The following is a 23,036-nucleotide window of genomic DNA, read 5'->3' as shown; positions in this document are numbered from 1 at the left end:
ATTTGGTGAAACCTCTGTGCAGTGCAGGTGCAACGGTGACTCTCCAGGGCTCTGTCACTAAGTTAGGGATTTTTTTATTAATCACGTGACGTGTTGTGTTCTTAACCATAAGAACAGTCTTACTGTATAAATGCCAGTGAAGAGTACACTCTTCGCTTTTCTATTTATACATTTGTAGCAATTTAAAAAAATAATTAAAAGTTCCTACTATTACCAAAGTCCTGCAGAAAGAGAAGAAACCCACACAGCCCTGCGGAGTGCTGAGATTCGGAAGTGTAATAGAAAATGTTTTTTATACCATTTAATGGTTTCAACACTAATTATTACTGACTGTCCGTTTCCTTTCTGCGTTCTTATTGATTAAGTCTGGAACGCACAAACTTATTTTTAGGTGCTTCCTTAATTCAGTAAGAAATTGTGATGGAGTCAGTTCAGGTTTGTGCCCAGGGGAGGAGTGGTTTGATGTCTCCTGCAGTCGGGAAGAATTGCTCCTCCCCATTGCAATAGTGCTTTTAAAAGGGTTTTTTCAGCGATACTGCATTATCATTAGGACACGGAGCTGTTGGAGCGGGGCCAGAGGAGGCGCCGGAGATGCTGGGAGGGCTGGAGCCCCTCTGCTGGGAGGACAGGCTGGGAGAGTTGGGGGGGTTCAGCCTGGAGAAGAGAAGGCGAAAAAGGGGAGACCTCAGAGCCCCTTCCAGTATCTGAAGAGGGCCTACAAGAAAGCTGGAGAGGGACTTTTTACAAAGGCATGTAGTGATAGGACGAGGGGGAATGGCTTCAAACTGGAAGAGGGGAGATTTAGATGAGAAATTAGGGAGAAATTTTTCACTCTGAGGGTGGTGATCCCCTGGGGCAGGTTGCCCTGAGAAGCTGTGGCTGCCCCATCCCTGGAGGTGTTCAAGGCCAGGTTGGACGGGGCTTGGAGCAACCTGGGCTGGGGGGAGGTGGCCCTGCCCAGGGCAGGGGGGTGGAACTAGATGAGCTTTAATGTCCCTTCCAACCTAAACCGTTCTATGATTCCATGATCACCACCTGATTGCCATCTTCCCTGTATGTATCTTTGGCCTAATGAAAGACTTAAAATCTATGTAAACTCTGGAGAGCGAAAGCCACTATTAGATGTTTATTTTGCATTAGTTTGTGTTAGATTTCATTTGAAAACAGTTGATGGGTACCATTGGTTGAGATGGTCGCTGTCAGTACTGTAGTGGTCGTCCTCAATTTCAGACGTGTGTTGCACGAGTAGATGGACTTGAGCATGGATTTATCTTATTTTTTTTACTATTTATTAAAAAGCTATCAGACTGAGATAGCATTTGAAGACACAGCTTGCTGGAAATTCAGTGTAGGCAAAGACAGTACCTGTTCCAGGCCTCTGGAAGAACGCCATCCGTCTCGGCGGAGGTTTATCCCCTGCTGGTGGATGCAGAGGTAATGCCTGAAGGGTCCTGTGAATAGCAGTGAAGGCAGCAAAGTTTGTTCTGCCTACAGACCTGACAGACCGTTTGGAGATCCTTATTGAATTTTCCTGCATCGTTACCCTGACAAGCATAACCAGCATTGCTATAGCAGGGTGGAGCGGCACGAGATCATCACCAGCTACACCTTTGCAAAACCCTTCATTACACCCACAATTGCTAAATTTCGGTATTGAAATGAGTGTCTTCAGTCTCGCTGCTCCTAGTTTTGCCATAACGCGTATGAAAAGCTAATATTTGCCTTCTTTTGAAAACATTTTAATAGGAAAACCACTGAGAAGGAAATACATTGTAATAACGTCAAGAACACGCACATGCAGGGGGATTTATGATCTGAGGGCGCTGCTGCGTTGCTGGAGACCGCTTCTGCTCTTGCCCGCATCTTTGTGTCATCTGTCCTTGCGCTCTCCCCGTTTGCGGCGGCGTTCGGCTCGTGCTAAGCCCTGCTTTGCATGCACAACTGCATTGCACGCCACAATCGATCACTGTTAGCCTTTTCCATTATTTCCCAGTGTTTGAATTATACATGGGGAGATGTAGGAGGAAAAGGGAGCAGGAACAAAAGGAGGCTTTCTGTTCGCGAGTGAAGCTTTCTTAAAAAACCCTATCCATAATCTGTAACAACCCATTAAGGTAAAGAAGTTGGTCATAAACAAGCAAAAACTGCCTTTCCCTTGTGCTATAATACCTTTCTAACGGTGGCAGTTGCTGAGTTTTGGCAATATCGCTGCTTTTTCTTTCCTCCCTGTGCATCTTTTCCAGGCGGCTCTGGGATTACGGGCTGCAGCCGGTGGCTGCCAGCGGCTTGGGCGTATCTTTGGAAAGGTGTTCACCTGGGCTCCGTCTGCCGGTTGGATTTGCTGAGCTCATATAAAAGTTCCCCCAAAACTGGGCTGTTTTCACTCAGCCGCGTGCCGGGAGGATGATTTCCGAGGTGACAACTCTGCCCCCCAAAAATGGACGTTCTGCAGATAGGGAGGTTTTGCGTTTGCAAAGTAGGGTTTGATACAGAGAACTGAAAGATACAACAGGAAAATATAGAAGGGAAGAAGTACGGTCAGAGGTGACTTTTGGCTGGGTGTGGGGAGATGATTAGCCCCTGAGTTTGATTAACCTGGAAAGGGGAAAAGTTACCAGCTCGATTTAAGCTGCCACCCTTGCTCAGCCCAGCCAGCCTCAATTCACAGCTCGGTAAAATCTGCATCGGCGAATTTTGTGTGCTGGATAACGGAGAGGATGGGGACAGAGTGAGGCTCTTGAGTTAAGTCACAAACCTCCTCAATTGTGTGTAATTCTGGTGCATTATCACTCCTCACCCTTTTTTTCCTCCTCCTCTTGATCCTACTGCCAGTGCAGGAGATAGATAGTCCGGTCGCAATGCCTTTGGACAGGATACACGTTTGTACTTGTAATTTGGCGATACACCTTGGGCACTGAATAAATAACTCTTAAATACCGCCTTGCCGTACAGCTCTGCCTGTAAACCAAGAAGTTCCTTATTAGTTCAGGAGTTAAGGTGAGCGATCCCTCGTGCGAGTGCCTCGGGGCCAGCTGGGGAGATATTTAGTAGTCCTCAGCAAAATTAGCTGCAGCCCGATAGACGGTCCTGCTGCCGACGGGCGTTAGTCCTTCGTGAGACGCGAGCCCAGGAGCCGAGGGCTAACGCAGTCGCGGTCAAACCCATTTGTCGGACATGATTGCCAGCCGCAACGGGGATTTCCGAACAGCCCCGTTAAGGCTGAGTGATGCGGAGATGTGCGCAGCATCTCTAAGCTAGCCGTTAGTTACTCTGGTTGTGAAGAATTTGCTAATTACACATCTTGAGTTCAGCGCAGCGCCTACCCGCTGACACCGTAGTTAGAGCTGCTGCTTTCAGTCTGGTATTTACGGCTCGGGCACCTCAGGGAAGTGCAGGTCAATTCCTGGGGTTCAAATGAAATTTTGCAGCCTTGATCCTTTAGGCAGGACTGGGATACAGCCAGAGATGTCACAAGACTCACCACAAATTGGATGTTTTTAATTATTTTGGTGTTTTGTTTTTTTTTCCAAGTGGGATTTTCATTTTGCTCCTCCTTTTTCCATGTGATTACAGGCTTCGTTACAGCCGTATGTTGCTAATAAAAGCCTGTTGAGCATCTAGCATAGCATTTTCTGAGTAGATAAGGTCGGTCATGCTCTTACGCGGCCTCATGGGACAGTGTGTGGGGCAGCAGCGTTGCTGACCTTATTGCCGAGGCTTAAAATCACCGAGCATCGGCTGTCCCTGTGCCGCTACCGGCAAACTGCTGCTTTGATGGAAATGTAGGTACCGAACTAACTCCCTCAAAGCCAGTTAATGTCATTAACGTAACATCTTTAATATCTTGGGCACTGGGATCGTGAAGGGGTTTATTTGTCTGAAATTGCTAAAGGGATGGAATCCCTTTCGTGTTTCTTTTGGGGTTTTTTGTGTTGTCATTTCTGCAGACTGTGTTATGCATTGAGTTTTGATGTATTTCCATAAAGCTGTAAGAGATTTCTAACAGATCCAGAGAAGATCTGTCTTACGGACCATAGAATTTGGGACAAATCTTAACAAAGCAGACTACACATATCTCACTATAAAACTTTTAGTAGCTTTTGGTTTTAAACTTTTATCCAGCTCGCTCTTAGGAAAATTAAGGTATTGTTGTTTTGAGGGAACACCCTTATCTTTCCCAATGAAAAATGGACAGCTTCTTCCTGAACAGCCTAGATTCACGTGAGCAGCTTTTGTTGCCAGAGGCGGGTATTTTGCTGGGCTTGGAAGGGTCATGGTATCGTCTGGCTCCTCCTCTGCCGGCCAGTCGACCCGATGGAAATCCCACCGCTTTGTTGTGAGATCGCTCAGCACAGTTGCTGAGTTAAATGAAGCCAGACTAGTTACTGCTGTGGGTCAGAGGCACTCGGATCTCCTAGGGATGCCTCCAGTTCAAAGGAGACAGATTACATCAAATTGCTCCTAAGTTTTAGTTCTCCTGTAGAAGTAACGTCTCCAGGGAGACCTCAGAGCCCCTTCCAGTGCCTAAAGGGGCTCCAGGAGAGCTGGGAAGGGACTCTGGGTCAGGGAGGGGAGCCGTGGGACGAGGGGGAACGGTTTGACACTGACAGAGGGGAGATTGAGATGAGATATTAGGAAGGAATTTTTCCCTATGCGGGTGGTGATCCCCTGGGGCAGGTTGCCCCGAGAAGCTGTGGCTGCCCCATCCCTGGAGGTGTTCAAGGCCAGGTTGGACGGGGCTTGGAGCAACCTGGGCTGGGGGGAGGTGGCCCTGCCCAGGGCAGGGGGTGGCACTGGATGATTTTCAAGGTGCTTTCCAACCCAAACCATTCTATGATAATTCTAAGTCTGGGAATTGGGGAAAACATGTTCAGTAACAGATTGGAACGGGGCAGAGTGTGCAAACTATGTGTAATTCCTGTGTGAAAGCAGTAACAATCTTCTTACAATCAGAAGAATTCAGACTTTGCAGCTCGTGTGCAAATGCTTGAGTCGCACTGACCACACAGACCGTGTTTCAGCCTGTGGGTAATGAAGGCTCACAGGGAAGCATCAGCAAGAGATTTCTTTTCCTCTCGTGTACGGACCTTAGTGTAGGCATCTTTTCTTGTCGTATTGCTGCAAGGCCGCACGGGAGGTTTAATGGCCTCAGCCCATCTGCAAAGGAGGGTGCACATGTGTTTTTCTGCACTTTAGGCAGGTGAAATACAGACATTTCTAACCAGAAAAAAACCCAAATAAATGATTTTCAACATATTTTTACTTGTAGTGTATGAAATGGCTGAGTGGGGTGCTCCGGTGAAGCTAAACATGTGAGGGATGCCAAGAAACCCACACTTGAACTGCAGTGGAGATTCCCTTTGTATTAAGATTATTTTTCATAAAGACAAGAAATTAATCACGCGGTGCTAGGACAGCGCAAAGGTGGGAGCGCTCCTCGGTTCCGCCGCGGTATTGATGAGGCAGTGTCAGAGCAGTCTGGAAGATGGAGAGGCTGCCCAAAAGGGTTTCCGTTTTTCAGTAATTAACTTTTGTTACCTGATGCACAAAACTTCCTTCCAGCTCTTGTTTTCCTGCCTGGAAGACACCTTTAGGTATTTTTTATGTAGCTTCATCTAGACGAATCTGTTAGTCTGTAAGTATATCCCAAATCACTGTGTATGATGAATATAATATCTCAATGATGAACAGCATTGAGTTATATATACGTATTCATTGATTAGACAGGGAAATAGGATCGATCTGAATAGAAATACAATATGGTTCTCTGTTTCAAATATGAAATCTTAAAATAGTACTGCATACAGCCAGGTAGGAATTGTTTCGCGGTGGGAACGAAGCTACGATCTTAGAAAGAGTTGAAATAATTTCTATATATTCCTAAGAATCTGATGTTTCTTTTAATTTATTTTAAAAGAAGGGGTTCTTTTCATTTTGGAGGGGGGGGGAACACATTATGTTGAGATGATTAAGGAATTATGAGCCCTTGAATTTTCAGAATGGACATTTTTAGGTTCATGCTTTACAGAACTGACTTTTGCGGAAGAATTTTAGTAACTGAAAGAAGGGGCAGGTGCAGCTGATGTGTAGGAAATAACCAGACGGCGGGGATTCAGGGAGGAGCGCCTGGGTGACGCGTGGGCTATTCGGTCCCATCTACCCTGCGAGGCATTTGAGGAAAAAGGAGGTGGGTACTTTAAAAATGCACATGTATTTTTGAAAGGTATTGTGAGCACTCAGCAGTTTATTTCCTTCGCAGGTGGTTAGCCCAGTAATGCGCCAAAATTGTGTATTTTGGAGATTATAATAGCGTTTTCTCTAATCTGCATAGCTTCTGCTAAAAGAAAGCGTGTAGCTATTTAAACATTTCCGTAACCTATAAAGGAGTAAAGGACGAAGAAGTGCTAATGGGCACAATTAGCTCGGCCTTTCACAAAATCTTTGATGAAGGTTTGATGTCATTGGAAATGCACGTGATAAACGACGCCTTGGATTAGAAACCAGCCAAGCAGGAGGCGCGCACATCGTTGTCATCCAGAAAAAGGTCCATCCCAGAAGAAGGTCCGTCCCGGAAAAAGGTTTTACAGTGATGCCACCGGAATTTGCAGATGATTATGGGTTGTCGGGATCATTTTTTTCAGTTGGGAGAACTGTTGTTCAGTACCTGGTTTGTCCCCGTTTTCCCGCGCAGACATGGTGCTTTGGGGAGCATCAGAGCGAGGAAATGGCTTCAGCCCCTGCGGTTCCCCTCGCTGCCCTGCTGCGAAGGAAACGTGAATGTTTGCTGCGTGGTTTTATCGCCGCTTATCTTATAGATAAGCAGTGGATAATTAGATTTATTTTTATGGCTTGGGATTAGAATTGGTGGGTCATTTTGAGGGCACGCAGAGGTGGCATTTCATGATGTTGGCGGTCTCACACCACCTCCCCTCCCTCCCCACCACTTTTTATCCCTATTCCTGGCGACCGAGAAGCAAGAGACTCCCGTACCCTCCCCCATATACTTACGGTGTTCTTCTCAGTCTTGCCTATTCCACAGGCTATAATCAAAGTTGTATTTGCATTGCCTGCGGGGTGTGTGCAGGGCATGTAAAATAGAAATTTAGGAGACACATGGCTGGTCTTGACAGGAGGAGCTGAGGCAGATGGGCACAGAGGACAGCTATATTAATGATAAAAACGTCAGATATCTGCCCTGAAAACTACTGCACTCTTACTGTTTAGGATTTAAAGTCCCTGTAAGGCAAGTGGCAATGCGTGGTCTGTAAATGAGAAAGAAGCTGCATGCAATGTGAGTCGCTAGTGGAGAGTAAATATGAATATTTTTTTTTATCCCACTTTTTGCACTGTTCTGAGTAATTCTGTATCCTTCTGGAGATTACTGAAACTTGAAAATACTAGTTCTTGCTTACTTACTGTGTGAATCCAAGCTTGAGCACGGTTGAAAAAGGCGTGGGAAGGCGTTTTTTGAGTTGGGTTTTGTTTGTTTTTTAATCAGTCCAGCCAAGTCAGTACCGAATTTCTTGACCTGCAGTCGCTCTGAATGCATTTCTGCTCAAAGGGTACGATAGCCCTCACCTCTGCGGCCGTCCGGCATCACAGGAGTGCTGTTGTACGCCATCAGTTTGTGAAAGGGCATCCAGACTGACCAAGAAGCGGTTGTGTGGGTTGATATAACGTACCTCCATCCGACTGGGAGTCACCGGTAAGGCAGGACTGGTGGGAGCTGTTATCCCATTGTTCAGTACCCGGGTGAGGGATGCGGCGGCTTCAAACCTGCTGCTATTTGCAAAGACGCCGTCAGTGCAGGGCTCGGGCTGTTTGCACAGACATTTTCCCCAGCTCTATGTTTGACCCTACGGAACGCAGACTGCGAAAGCTGTGTCCATCCCGGCATGGTGCAGGTCCGGGCACCCGGCATATCCCCTTTCCGATTAAGGTTATGGGGGATCTTTTTCCCTGCAGCTTCACGGTGGTCCCAGCTGGCGCAGCCCACCTCCTCCTTCTGCAGACCATCTGGAAGGCTGCGCATCTTTCACCTGTGAAGTTTTGAGCGCCTCCAGTCACTGCCTTGTTGTTCTCTGGTCTCTTTGCATGTCTCTCAGTCTCTCTCTAAAAATTAATATTGATTACGCTTGGGTTAGTTCTTTCTCTTGACACTTTGCTTTGTTTCCAGAGATGAGATTAAACTAATTTCCTATAGCGCAGAGTTCTGTTTAATACAAGAACTGTCACAAGCCCTACCTGTGCGGGAATCAATGTCACTTTTAGCCCTCTGGGGTTTAATGGATTTAGGCCAAACGCTAAGAGGACAGTGTTGGTCTCCATGGAGAGGAGAGGAGAGGAGAGGAGAGGAGAGGAGAGGAGAGGAGAGGAGAGGAGAGGAGAGGAGAGGAGAGGAGAGGAGAGGAGAGGAGAGGAGAGGAGAGGAGAGGAGAGGAGAGGAGAGGAGAGGAGAGGAGAGGAGAGGAGAGGAGAGGAGAGGAGAGGAGAGGAGAGGAGAGGAGAGGAGAGGAGAGGAGAGGAGAGGAGAGGAGAGGAGAGGAGAGGAGAGGTCCTCAGAGGTGCTGGTGATTAGAGCAGCAAAGGGGAAGACGAAAAGTATCTCATCAGCCGAGAAGGAGCACTGAGCCAGCTGTGCTGGAGGCAAGTAGGAGGGATGAGAAAAGCTCACTGTCTGCGCAGCTGGAAAACACCGTTACGGTCTCGGCAAAAGCCATTTGGATGGCAGGGCTGGGGCAGAGGCCATGTTGGAGGAGGCGTAGGGTGGAGCTGGAGGGAAGGAGAACCTTCGGCAGTGACTGCAAAAGGCATCTTCAGTGAGCCTGGAGGCGAGATGGGAAAGCAGCAGTAGCCATAAAAATCATCCAAGGGTAATGGCGTTTTTTTAGAGAGGGGCATTACAAAGATGCACTGCAAAAGAAAAGAGCCAGAGAAGCATAGAGATGAGGCGATAACAAATAAAAAATGTTAAAATCAAATCACTAGAGAAGGAAGACGGGTTGATGGGAGGCAGCACACGAGCAGCCTCCACACGTGTTGTGCAAATGGGGAAGCAGTGGTCGAAATGTGGGAGGGGGAAGTCTCGTTTCTCAGTTTTGTCTGAGAAAGACACTCTGTGCGAAGAGCCACAGAAAAGGTGGGGGAGGACTGGGAAAAGCAGTGAGAAGGTCATGTGGGAAGGACCCGTTCAGGAGGAAGAGCCTTGGCCAGGGACTTCTGCTGTCCAAGAGCCTGAGGTGAGGGCAGGGTGGAGGGGCGACCCCTCACCAAGGGATGGGCCGAAGTTCAGAGTCGAAGAGAGCGATGGGGGGAAAGGGGAAGGGAAGAGGTTACACGTGCTGATGGCCTCAAACCTGTGGGGTGTGAGAAACTTGGAAAACAGAAGGAAAACTCGGCAAAGAGGGAGAAAGAAGCGACATGGTGAGCACCTGGGGAGATTAACTGCGCTTTTGCTAATGGATTAGGATGAAACGAGGACACTGGGGGAATTTCAGCCAGCTTGGGCCACCCGGAGCCCAAGAGCTCTGGTCCTCATCCTGAGCTGCCCCACCAGCGGGGATTGGCAGCCAGGCATCCGCAGGATTTTGTGCTGCCAGACAGAAAACAGGAGATCTCCAGGGGCTGCAGGGTGAGCTGGATCGTGCCTGGGCTCTCAAATACCTTTTAATGTATTAATCGGGTCTTGTTTGCACTCTGGTGCCTTTTCCTCCTTTCGATAAAGCGGTTATCTAAAAACCGGTAGAGCCGGTGTGGTCTTGACTTTTACAAGGTGCCTTGTCGGATGCTAAAATACAACACCAATAATCTCACACAACTGATAAAATAAAAAACCCAAACAAACCAAAAAACACACAAAAAACCCAGCCCTATCTCTGCAGCCAGCATAGTACAGGTTTTAAATTTTCTGGTGATTTTCTTTGTAAACTGCTCAGCAGGGTATTATTCAGGCAGCTGCGTCGAGGGACTAATATAACATGTGTTCTCAATTTTGGACCCGTTATGTTGGGAATTTTCCATTGTGCAATCGCATTAAATCTGAGGCGGCTGACAAGAGCACGATGTTTTCTAACTCTGCACAAGGTTAAATGACTGAAATAAAAATAGATGGAAAAGAAAACAAAGTAAAATAAGTTTGCTTTCTCCTGTAATGGCAGGCAGTAGCGTGAGGTCAGGGACTTCACGACAGCCCAGCCATCAGTCAGGGACCGTGAAACAACTGATCCTTCCTAAATCACTTTGGAAATTATCTTCTGTTTCAGACGCTCGTTCTCTTTCATTCACGCAGATCATATAACCAAGAAGACTGTGTTCAAAGTTATCATTTTTATATAAATTGTGGTAATAATGACTATATTTGTGAAGCGTTTTACTTCAGCGTCAGGGCTGTAGGATGTTATTGGCAGTGTTTTCCTTACTGGGAAATGTAGGATTTGTACTACTGCCTGTAGGAAAACCACACGCTGTGCTGCTGCCACGGGAAGGGGGAAGGCAATCTGCGGAGCGGTAGGGTGGGCTCACGCTCAGGAGAGTCAGTGGATGTACAAATGCGAACGTCAGGCCAAGACGGCAGCCGGAGGTAAAGCTGGAGCTTTGCTCTTCAGCAAGGAGCATCCGTAGGGTGGTGGGGCACGGAGGTTTGCAGCCTCGTGCGCGGCGCGTGGGCCTCTCTCCCGCAGCGCACCAGGAGCCTTCTGGAGGTGGTTTTGGCTCCGTATTCCCATCCAGCAGGGCTTTCCCTTCTGCCCCCGCTTTACATCTCGCGGATTGTGGTTTCAACCCAAATTGCAAAGGCGGCTCTTCTTTTTCTCTCTGCGGCTTAGACGAAATGTCAGACCAGCTTCGGCAGGTACCAGCCCTCTCCTCTCTCGCAGCTTGGCAGCACGCTGCTGCTTGAATGTTTGTTAAGGGAAGTTTCACAAATAAAAGCAAGGGAGGGTGCCGTTCATTGCTATCAATTTTTACTGAAGCAGAGCTTTATGCATTTGCAGAGTTAATAGCTTTTGTTCAGGTAGAGAATGAGGTGACCTCACATGTGAAATCCCAGTTTGTTCTGGTTAAACGACCGGCTGTGCCCCACTACAGTAGTTCGTACCCTCATCACGATTTTGTTGTCTTTGTGTTTTGGATACCGCTATTTTAATTACCGAGTCCTCTGGCGTTAGAGCGGGTCTGTTCACCAGGGTGCTGAGGTTGGACGCGAACGGGACGGGCATCCAGCCGGCCCCGTCCAGCACAGCCGCCTTCACTGCCTTCCCTGCAACCTCGCTGAGCCTTCAGAGGAGGTATTTCTTGAGCAGGCAGCTCGTTTGCTGGGTTCCTCGTGTGATCCTGGTGGACGCGTTCCTCTGCGTGTCCTGTCATTAGGCGAGCCACTAAGTGGTGCAGTGAGCAGGGGGGGTTAGCAACAAACGGGAAACTATATCCATTCAGGTCTGCAGTATGTCAGTCAATTGCAAAAAAAAAAATAATATATATATATGCCTGTCTTGTGAAAAAATTGCTTTAGTTTAGAGCTGTGCAAGACAGACCATTAAGTTAAAAATAAATCTTCAGAACACAGTGCATCTAAACACAAATTGTTTATTACTGGCTATTTTATTTATACCGGTCATGGGATATTCAACTGCTGACATGGGAACAGCAAAACAGAGTTTTTTAATTCTGGGTTTGGACAGTGACGCAACAAGCGGCAGCGTTGAGAATTTAGCTTTAAGACGACAGAACATAGACTTAAACCCCAATGTACCTCCCCGAGAGCAAAACCAGGGGTCAGGATGCCACTGGCAGTAGGCAGTGCCGGAATGCCCCGTTGCCGGCGTTTTCATTGAAACGGTGTCTCTGTCTGGTTAAAACCTGCAAGCAGAGACGCGTTGCTTTGTAACACCGCCGGTGGTGGAGTTTCAGCGGGGGCTTCGTCAGGCGGGCTGACCTCGAGGGCTTCCTCCAGAGCACCCCAGCTGCGGATGCACCACTTTTTATTACTGAGCAATCAGGTATAAATTAACAACAGAGATGAAAACCCAACCATGTGCTTCTGTGGTCTACCTAAAAGGAAAAGAAAGCAGCCATTCAGTTAATTTTATTTACTGTTGAGGGACACCAGCGTACCTTTTGTAACAATTTTAGCAGCACAATGCAATCTAAACTGAGTGCCAGACACGTTCCCTTTTCATGTTTGTTGGTGTGTATCTAAAAACGTACTTGCAGTCTTTCTGTTCTAAAATATGAATAAAATGATGGCGTCTGGTCCAAAGCCTGTGCAAGGAGTGTTTGTAATAGCTGGAGTTGTTATGAAGACAGCTCACACTAGCTGGAAGGGGAAGATAGAGAAAAGGCATGGTCTTCATGGCATTGGCTTTGCTCAACTTTCATTCCACTCCGCATCAATTAAATGAGGAAAATAAAAACTGTAGTGTTCACACTTGAAAACCAGCCAATTTTTCCAGTATTTTCCTTAGCCGACAAATACTATGCCTGTTGAATACAGTGGTCAATGAGTAATTACATTTTCTGTGTATTTAAAGGTTAAAGTAATTAAAAATGTCAACTCTTGCCCTCTTTTCAATTAAAAAAAAAAAAACCAAAAAAACCCCCAAAAACCTGACCTCAGTTCTGGAGGGGACTGTTTTACCCAGTGCAGCAGTTGCAGTTCACAGAAGCCGCGTGCGGGCTCTGGGGCTGATTTGTGCTTTTATTACTTTCCTTGGCCATTAGGAAACGCCGACTCTGAGAGGGAGACTGGAACACACTCCTCCCACTTCAGCCCCTCTCTGCCATTATTAATAGGAAGAACATTTTCCTGCTAATCATTTTTATATACCTACATGTATATACACCCCCCCAGATTTTGTTTTGCTTCCTATTGCCTTCTATTTTTTGCAGGTACAACGTGTTTGATTGCGCTGTTGTCAGATAAAGAACTGACGGTGGCCAACGTTGGCGATTCGCGAGGAGTGTTGTGTGACAAGGATGGGAACGCTATCCCCTTGTCACACGATCACAAGCCCTACCAACTGAAAGAGAGGAAGAGGATTAAGAGAGCTGGTGAGTTGTAACGTTTGTGCTTTGGGTTGAAGGTTCATCTTTTTTTCTTCTCTGTCAATAATATAGACGTGTCCCCTGAGAGAGGCTGGAAAGTACTAGACTGAGGCATCACCAGATAAAATCTTCCATTATTAATACAGCACTTTGCAGTGGGATGTCATGGTGCAGACGGCGAAGTGGAAGCAGATTGACCTATCCCTTAACGAGCCAGCGTCGGAGTAAGAAGAGCAGCCTTCATCTTGAGCAGCCAGTTGACCGTCCCGGCCAGTCTCCCTGTGATCTCTGCAGGGAGCAAATGAATAAAGAGGAGCGGCAGCATTATAGGCTGCTTCACCCCAAACCGTATCAGCAGCCTTTATGTGAGAGGCTGCGTCTGAAGCTGAGGTTTAGTTCCTAAAATAAGCAGAGCGTGAATCTAATTCATCAAAGCTATTTTTTGTTCCCATATAGTGACTGCTAATGAGCACAAACATGTAAATTGTAGCAGGAGTACAGGGAAAGAACATAAGAAACAGAAACCTTTCTGCAATAAATCTTTCTCGCTTTCATCACTTGACAGTTTAGCGACCTCTTGGGCTAGAAGTTACGTTTGGATCATCAAGTGTAATAGCCAATTCTTCACAAATTTGTCAAAGTCTCTTTTGAACCCATTTCTGGTTTGGCTCCCACAGCAGCCTGCGGCAGCAGCAAATTATTTGATGAAGAAAAGAAGTTCCTCTTGTTTGTGTTAAACCCGCCGAAGAGCATTGCCTCCAGAGATGCACTGCCTCTCTGCCTCCACGGCTTCGTCTGTAAAGCAGAAATAACAAGTTTTTCCCTGAGTATAAAAACATTTTTAAAACCTACAGGTTATGAATATGCTGCCACCAGCAGAAGTGCCCGTACATGCGCAATGTGCCCTCGTCGCTCAGTTTGCTTTTATCGACGAGGAGGCGTAAGAGCAGTGGGGATCCTTCCTGCTGCCAGGCAGAGAGCTGAGGTCACGTACGTCCCCCAAAAGGCAAAAAAAAGTATACAGATCTGAAGAAGAAGGAATAGGAAAATCTTGGTCTCACTTTGCTTCAACTCTGTACTTGGGGGATGAATCAATAAAATCTGGAGATTTTTCTGTAAAATTGCTTCCCTCTTAGCCAAGTCCAGGGCCCCTCTGCGATTGCTCACTGCGAGAAGGCCGCCGCTGAGGAGAAAAGAAAAAAAAAAAAAGGGTATTTCTTTTGTGTAGAAGTGAGGCTTTATAACACAGCAATGTGAAAAGTGAACCTGGATTTTTACAGGAATTTCCGGCTTTGGAAGAAATTATTTTAATGGCCAGGTACATGTTATAACTATGTGCAGCTAAACAAGAAATACTCTTATCTAGCCTCGTGACTTAAGGAATTCGCTTCTCTCTTACCTACTGCCCCATTGTATTACCGTGATTGATACGGCCTCATAGTGCTGTTAAAAACATACAGTCCAATTCATACTACTGCCTGATGCTTTTACATTTTGGCACATCCCTTCTTTACCTACAGGAAGTGTAAAATTGAAGCAAAGTGCCCAAACTGAATTATCAAGCCTACGTGGCTACTGTGACAAAAGTACCTGCCTTTTTTCCACCATCTAGATACTCTCCTGCCACGTAGAACTGAAGAAAGCGACGATAACCACATCGTTGTGTTACATTTCAGTTTTCCAGCTTTACATTGCACCGTCAAGCTGCACTGTCCGGTGCCCTACAGGCAGTTATAAAGTGTGACTGCACATTTGGGTTAGTGGATTAGATTTCATTTAAAAGTGAAATCCATATAGCCACGGTTGACAAAATAGCCTTCAAACCTCAGCCTGATATCAATCAATTTGAGGCAGCCCGAAACAGCAGCTCAAAGAAAAGCATGACCTGCCCTGTGCGTCTCAGCGGGGCGTTAACATTGGCATGACAAGTCTAAACTAATCCGTCATTTTTTGCTGTCACGGTGGGCGTTAAGGAGCCTCGCTGCTTGCTGCTGTCAGCGGTCGGTGGATGGGGAATGAATTCAGTCCCTCTCCTTTCCCCACTCCCAGCAACTGTGTACAAAGCCTTAGTCAACCCACAACCTGGAAGAAAATCTCCCATTTATCAGTCGGACGTGACTCGAGCCGCTCTCGCGCTGAAGCCCCCGGAGCCACCGCTCGGGTTTCTCATCGCAGTTCCTGCAGTGCAGCGGGAGGTCACTGGTACCCAAACCTGCAGCCAAGTGCCAAAAGGAAAAAGAGCAGTGGAGAGAACGGGGCAGGGCCCTCCATTTCGAGCCGAGGTGCCGCATCCTGTGGAATTACCTGCTCCGCGGCGTGGCCGGGCAGTTGACAGCAGCAGTCACAGGGCCTGGGGGAAGACTTATTCTCCCGAGAGGATGGCTGATGCGCACTCACGAGTGCTGCGGTGCCACTCGTCTCGCAGCTGAATGAGATCGGGGTCCCACTGCTCCGATCTATCACCGTGGGATACGGGAACGCATGTCCTGTGACACCAGGACCCCGTTTTCCCCAGAAAACACAAGGAATGTCATCAGGAGCTTGAGTGACGTATCAGCGTAGGACAGTGGCCTTGAAACAACAGTGGTTTTGGCTTGTGAAGAAACACTTGGGTGTAGAGCCGCAGGTGACTGTCACTGATAGAAATTTAAGTCGTTCACCTTGAACGTAATCCCCTGAGCTCAGCTCTCACTAACATGCAAAATGTTTGTGCAGTTGCCAAAAAGCTTCTATTTCTTTAATGCCTTTTCTTCTCCAGTGGCAGCCAGCGCTGCAGAATGTTTGCTTTTCCGTGAGCATTTCCATGTGTTCTGTATGGATGGCTTTATAAAAGAAAATATTAGAAGTGCCGACAGACACTTCAGCAAACCACAGGAATTCAGCCGGTGCCATCGGCAGTTCCAGGTGGCACCAAAAAGTCCCTTTGTACGTGTAAGCACAACCTGCAAAGCCTGGAGTAAGCGTGCTCAGCGAGTCGGCAGCATCAGCTGTCTCCTCTGCAAGTACAGTCACGGGCGCAGGCACTGCTGTCCTCTAATTGTGTGTAAAATGTCAACTTAAAACTGCCTCTTCTGAATTGCATTTTGCTTCCCCGGTCATTCCAGTACGTACACATGATTGCACTCCGATTACGATAGTCCTAATCGCTCATGAAAAACCCCAGGGCTGGCGAGTAGGTGGCTGTGTAACATTCAACGGAGGCACCCTCGGAACCTGCAGCAGCAGCCAGAGGAGGTTTGTTTGACAATTTTTCTAAAGCGGAGCTGCAGGAGGCTCCTCAGCCCTTCCTTTTTTTTTTTTGACAATGGAAGGAATCATCTCCAGAATGGAGACTCCCTAGAAGCATTCATGAAAACACCAGCTAAAAAGTTTTCTTTCTGCTGGTTTTATCACAAATCAAGTTTCAAGCTTTAAATGGCAATGAATCATTAAATGAAATGTAGTTTCACCTGAAAGCAGAAGGAGTTTACAGATTAGATCAGCCGACCAGGAATGGAACCGCTGTGGGAAGATTTAGGTGACTGACAAATAACGCACAGGCTGGAGCGCAGAGCTGAAAACGTTCTGGTAACTACAAAGAACAAAGACGTTTGTAAGAACACCAAAGCAGACAGCTTGCAGCTATAAAAGACAACAGTTCACCTAATTTTGTCACGTACACTTAAATGCTCCATGTTTGCAAATTATTTGTCCTCAAGTCACTTTTCATTCACGGTAAGATGACAGGAATATCGCGATGGAGCAGTGCCGACAGTGGCGCGCAGATGCCTGCGCAGGAGTTGAAGGTGCCCGAATTTCACTCTTTGCCCTTGAGCACTGCACTGTTCTCTCCCTGCACGACCAGACCGTGGCACAGCCGGGTGCTGGCTCTATCGGTCACCGACCTCGGTGCAAAACTTATCTCACTATAAGCAACCCCTAAATAAAATAAAATATTTTCAACTAGAAGTAGCCTTAATCTCAGTGACGGTAGAATCAATCAGTCACATCCCACTTTGCATTCTTCTGACTTGAAGTAAAATTTCGTGGTCGGTTTGTTCACAACAGTTTTTTGGTCCTTTTTGACACAGCTCATTCAATGATAAACGAGCCTATAAATGTTTTTTGCACTTGCTTCTTTGCCTTATGCCTTAAAAGTGAGATGTGAGTCCTACTGCAGGGCGTTTTCAGTGTTGTTGCCTTCATAGATCTTCTGAAATGGGGAAAATGCAAACTACACAGAAAAAGGTGGTGTTTACTAACACAGGAACATAGAATCATGGAATGGTTTGGGTTGGAAGGGACCTTGAAGCCCATCCAGTGCCACCCCCTGCCCTGGGCAGGGCCACCTCCCCCCAGCCCAGGTTGCTCCAAGCCCCGTCCAACCTGGCCTTGAACACCTCCAGGGATGGGGCAGCCACAGCTTCTCGGGGCAACCTGCCCCAGGGGCTCACCACCCGCCTAGGGAAAAATTCCTTCCTAATATCTCATCTCAATCTCCCTTCTTCCAGTTTGAAGCCATTCCCCCCTCGTCCTATCAAGATTTGCTTTCAGTATTTTTGTCCTAACTTGCCATACAGCTTTCTGAACAGTAACTTGTGTAGCACAGGGACACCGGTGTTCAATGAGTTGTCGGTCTCTCTGGGGGAGTAGAGAGCGTGAAGCTGCTTCGTTTGAGAGCGGAGCCATTCCCGACTTCTCCGCTTCAGCTGTTTAACAGCACTAGCAGCCGCAGTCCAGCTCTCCCCTGCAGCGCTCTGAGATGTACTTAAGGCATCTCCTGCTTTTTGAGATACATCTGTATACCCCAGGAGACAGCAGGATGAATTTTTGGGTGGGTCTGGCAGGCAGCCAGAGAAATGCTTTAACTTAAAAAAGAACTGCTTTAAGTGTTGGTGTTTCTCTCCAGGTGGTTTTATCAGCTTTAATGGCTCCTGGCGCGTTCAGGGGATCCTGGCCATGTCCCGCTCCTTAGGAGATTACCCTCTGAAGAACCTGAATGTTGTCATTCCTGACCCTGATATTCTTACCTTTGACCTGGACAAACTGCAGCCAGAGTTCATGATCTTGGCATCGGATGGTCTGTGGGATGCTTTCAGCAACGAGGAAGCTGTCCGATTCATCAAGGAACGCTTGGATGAACCACACTTCGGTGCAAAGAGTATAGTTCTACAGTCCTTTTACAGAGGATGTCCTGATAATATAACAGTGATGGTGGTGAAGTTCAGGAATAGCAGCAAAACAGAAGAACAGTAATTGCTGGTGGTTCTCTGCCTCACTCTGAACTTAAACCAAACTCTTAACGTTTTAAACATAGTAGAAAGCTCTAGGAAATACCGTTAAGATTCTACACAAAAGGAACAGATCCCTCTGGTCTTTGTTCTTTGCTTAACAAAAGCAGCAATACAACAAATACATCCTGAGTGATTATAAGAATTAAGTTTGTTCACATGTACGTGTCTCCTGTGACTTTGCTGCTCCTTAGAAACTAACTGTAATCTTCCATTTCAGAATTTTCTTTACATATCCTCTGTAGACTTTTCATTTGATTCCTTACCTCTCATTTCTAATAGTCAAAGGTTCATTCGGGTGCCCAGCGGGGTCGGGGCAGTGCTGCCGCTCAACAGCAAGTGACGGGAGTGACACTGCTTTTCCCTCGTAGCTGTGACTCTTCAGAACGATGCTCTTATGTTTCTCATCTCTTTTCTTTTTCAATCTGCAGTGATACGGTCGTATAGGAAAAGGTTTGCGATTATTGGCCTGTTATCGCTCTGAAGGAGGGAAGAGGAGCCAACTATTAGCCTGCTGCCACAGAACTGGCTCTCTCCCTTTGTTCAACCTCCCCCCCCTCCTTAAATAAATCCCCGCCGAGCATGTGATTAGGTATAATTGCTGAATTACCTGAAGCCACATGTTTATTCCGTCTGTGTATTACTCTGATAACATTTCTCCTATACCATATTGTAATCAAACCAACTCGTGTTAAACTCCAGCAAAATACTCTGAGGTCTGACACCTTCTATATCAAAAAATAGCTCTGTTGTGATAGAAGAAAGTCTATCCTTCACCAAGACTCGCCCTTACGTTAGTTTTTTGGCATGGACTTTTCATAGGCATGTAAAGAAAGCAATGCAAGATAAAATTAATTTTGTTAGTGACTGTTTGGAAAACTAATCAAAATGGGGCATCCTTAGAGCTACCTAGCTGGAAGTCAAGCCTATTAAAGACTTCCTTGTGCCACTGCAGATTAATTTGCGATGTTAATCCAGGGGAAGACCACTTTAGAACCGCTTCTGGTGTAATGTATGAATGCCGGGCAGTGTCATCGCACTGTAGAGATGAAAGCTTGTGTTGAAGCTAGATAAAAATATCTTTAGATCTAACTTTCAGTATTTAATTGTACTTTGGAATCTGTGATTAATGTAAATTGAAACAATGAGCGAGTTTGCTCTCCATCTGGTAACTTAGCTGGCCGCTTCGTGATCGAGAGGCAGCAGTAGCAGAGCGACGGGGCAACGCGTGTTAGAGGGAGAGAGCCAGGGCCCGAGTGGGAGGTTAGGGTTTTGGGTGGCTTGCTTACCCTTGCTGTGTCTTGTCGTGATCCTTGGGATTCCCACTCCACAGAAACGTGGTCCTGGATGATCCGCTCAAGTCTTCGAGGTGATGCAGGTTGTCGGTATTTGGGTCCTGAGGACTATCAGGAGTATAATGCATTAACTTACTTTGTTTCTTGGATAAAGATACAATATTAGTTAAAAAGCCCCCCGATTCTCATCACCCACCTCTGGCATTCTTGAGCAAGTGGCGTGCTGGTCCCTGAAATACTGGGATGTGTTGTGGTTGTGCCGAGCGGGTGCGATGCCTCTCCAGACAAAAATGAAAGAGCACAAATTCTGCTCTTGGCTCCAGAAGGAATTCCCCTCTTTGTCTTTTCATTTTTGTTCCTAGGTTCTCTCTTCCCCAACAAACTTCCCTCCTTTAGTTTGTTTGGAGATAATCACAACTCTTAATTGGATCTGTTGCTGTAACCAGTGCTATTCAAATGGTATATATACCCTTTAGCAGCCCCTTCTCAGCCCCGGCGCTGGGTGGAGCCCCGGGACGCTGAGGGACAGAGCAGTGAAAAGCAGAAGTATGAAGGAGTCCCGCATCCTCTGAAACCAGCAGGCGCCCAGCCTGCGTCGGTCCTTCCCCGGAGGATGGAAGGGCTTTGGACTTTCTAAATCTCTTGAACAGTCCATTCAGTGAATTTTAAATGCAACTTTGCAGTTAAATTGAGCAGCTAACAGGAAACGTTAATAATTGCAGAGTGCTTCAGTTATTTTATTTTGAAAAGCTATTTGAGGTCAGAACGCTGTGAAATGAAAACCCTGTGTGATATTTTCATGGGAGTGCTTAATCATGTACTCATAATGCTGCAGCAGCAGTATCTAAACTGTGCTCCGGGCAGAGCTCACGGTGCGTGCAGCGTTTGCCTTTCCTTTCTCCTTCACAGATGAGGTTCCCGTTGTACTGGCTTTTCTTTGTAGGACACCGCCTGGGTGCTTGTCAAAACAGCTGCCCAGGGAAAAGAAGAATTAGACCCAGCAGCCTACAGAGCTCTAAAGCGGAGGGACGCTTGTATAACAGAGACATCACTACCTAATCCTTCACAGGCATTTGAGAAGTTGGACTGGAATGATGGTCAGCTCCAATAAAAACCATTATAGACTAACGCCCCTTGTGCAGAAAGCTCACGGCTGCCACTGAGCCTCCTGCTGCGCACGTTCTGGAGGTTACTGAGTGTAGCTGAGGGATGCCCGACCTTCTCTTGAGGACAGCTCGCTTGCCGGCTGCCCTGGCACGGGGGATGGACAGGTACATGAGATGGCAGGAACCGTACGCGTTGACAGAGTCGCGAAGCAGCCGTGAGGAGGCAGTGGGAGGGTGGCTCACTCTGCCAGTAAGCCATGCTCACAGGATTTAGGAAAAGACATAGCGCAGTGCAACACAGAACTGTTTTGCAGACTTGGCCGGATATTTAGTCCAGGATTCATTTACTCTGTCTCTCACAGGCCCATCCAGTCCGTTACCGAATCAGCCCTATTTCAACCTCCAAGTGTTTGCAGTTGCAGCAGTAGTTGTTTTAGCATCTTCAGTTTTCTCTGCAAGACTCTCACCTTTCTGGTAGCTCCCTGTCCTGGCCAAAGACATCCGTGCCAGTGTTCTCCGGTAAGGTTGTTGACTTTTGGTTTTATTACTTTAAAAAACTAGTTACAGCTACTTTAGGTTTAAAGATGAAGAACTAATGGAGATGAGAGGCTTTGTGCAGTCTTCCACACACATGCGCAGTGCCCACCTATGCCCCCTTGCCAGGAGTCTCCTCAGACGTTGTTTATCCTGTTTTAGACATCTGTAACTTCCCAGCCATGCTGATTTGTGCCAAATTCTGTCGTGATACATACAGCTGTTGGGTAATAGGATTAAGTAATGTACATATTGCTTATGCAATCTTAACGATCTAGGGGCTGATCCTCCACTGCCTTAATAATATATCCCACCTCTGGACAGAGCTACCAGACACCACAGCCAGAAGTGTCCCCGGGTACGTGCCAGCAGTGTGGCAGAACACACTACAGCACTGGCGAGGCAGTACTTCCAGCACGCCATCCTCGGGGCTGCTTTCCTGCCTGGGCACCTCTCCAAAAAAAAGGGAAGATGCATTTTGGTTGAAGTGGCTTGCGCACATGTGAGAGCTCCCTCTTGCTGGCCGCATTCATGGAAGTTTTTTGTTGCTTCAGCCAGAGTAGCTCCATCGGTGACATCTGTTCACCGAGTAATGATGGTTTCTAATGGCAGAAAACTGATATATTAAGTTGCTGCCAAAGAGCATCTTTTATGTGGTCTAACATGAAAAAAAATGTACCTTGTAATTCATCATCTGATCCAGTACTTTAAAAGAATTTGGGCTCTTCCCAATGGCATTACAGGCTACCAGTTTAACTTGTGTAGTACATTTTAAAGCTACTACCATTTAGCTTTTCATTCGGCTTACAGACTACCCTTTAGTGCATCGCTCCGGTCACACAGTGGCAGGTTTAGGAGGGGCCGTTCGTTGGTCCTCGCCGTGTGCCGCTGCGGGTACAGTTGGATGCCCTGTCCCGGTGGCGGTGGCAGCCTGGTTCGGTGGGGTCACAGCTCCGTCTAGCGGCTGCCCTGCCCCAACCTGGGTTAACAAACGGTGTCCTCAAAGTCAACAGCTGCTCTTCGCCCCTGTGAAAAAAATATGCGTGATTTACAGTCCCCCTTGTGCACAAGTCGGCTGTGCGGTTCACGCAGACCCGTTCTCTCGGGCTGAGTTTTACAGCGGTGCTGGGGCGGTGCGGGCTGAGCACCCGCGTCCCCCGACACAGCAACGCAACGCCGATATTCACCTGCTAAAAAATGTGGGTGAAAATCTGGCACGCCGCAGGCCCTGCCAGCTCAGCCCCTGCGCGGGTGCCTTCCCAACATCAGTGGATCCATTTTAAACGCTTCTTTGCGGGGTGCAAACGTTTGGCAGCAGCGCGGCTTACATAGACAGCAGCCATCAGCTTCGGAGAGTCCCGAATTCAGCGCCGGTCTCAGGGTGGCAGGAGACACTATTTCATGTCGTATAAAATGGACACCGCTTCTTTTGTTGCAACATCCAGCACTATAGTGGTCTGGGCAAACTGATCCTGTCTGACGGGGGAGGGATGGTGACAGACGGCATTGTGAGGACTGCGGCAGCACTGTGGTCCTAAAATGTCTAAAAATACAAAATGTGAAATGAGTGAGCCCGTTTTACTGAACAGACTGCTTAGGTAACTATAAATAAAGTAAATGCCATCTAACGTCATGAAGTATTGTCTACTGACTTGTGAACGCAAGGTCAGTACCAAAACTGCTGCTGATGTTATTACAGTATTATACAAGTCACATAAGGTAAAATTTTAAAAAAAAGAGTTGTGCAGATTTTAGAGCACAGAAGTTAGTACTAAAGCAGTGCATCAGCT

At 47.1% G+C, this 23,036-nt stretch overlaps 1 protein-coding gene across 1 annotated transcript in view; it reads left to right on the top strand.

The window, feature by feature from the left end:
- PPM1L (protein phosphatase, Mg2+/Mn2+ dependent, 1L) overlaps nucleotides 1-18,276 on the top strand; it is a 98,121-nt gene extending 79,845 nt beyond the window's left edge. The window contains exons 3-4 of the mRNA XM_009884415.1: nucleotides 12,886-13,047; nucleotides 17,930-18,276. Coding sequence (XP_009882717.1) covers nucleotides 12,886-13,047; nucleotides 17,930-18,276 — 509 coding nt within the window. The remainder of the gene's footprint in view (nucleotides 1-12,885; nucleotides 13,048-17,929) is intronic.
- The last annotated feature ends 4,760 nt before the right edge of the window (nucleotides 18,277-23,036 follow it).

This window comes from Charadrius vociferus, unplaced genomic scaffold (genome assembly GCF_000708025.1).
Source record: "Charadrius vociferus isolate BGI_N301 unplaced genomic scaffold, ASM70802v2 scaffold104, whole genome shotgun sequence".
Lineage (NCBI taxonomy): Eukaryota > Metazoa > Chordata > Aves > Charadriiformes > Charadriidae > Charadrius > Charadrius vociferus.
The sequence above is the reverse complement of the archived record's forward strand: the minus strand, read 5'-3'. Positions and strand labels throughout refer to the sequence as shown.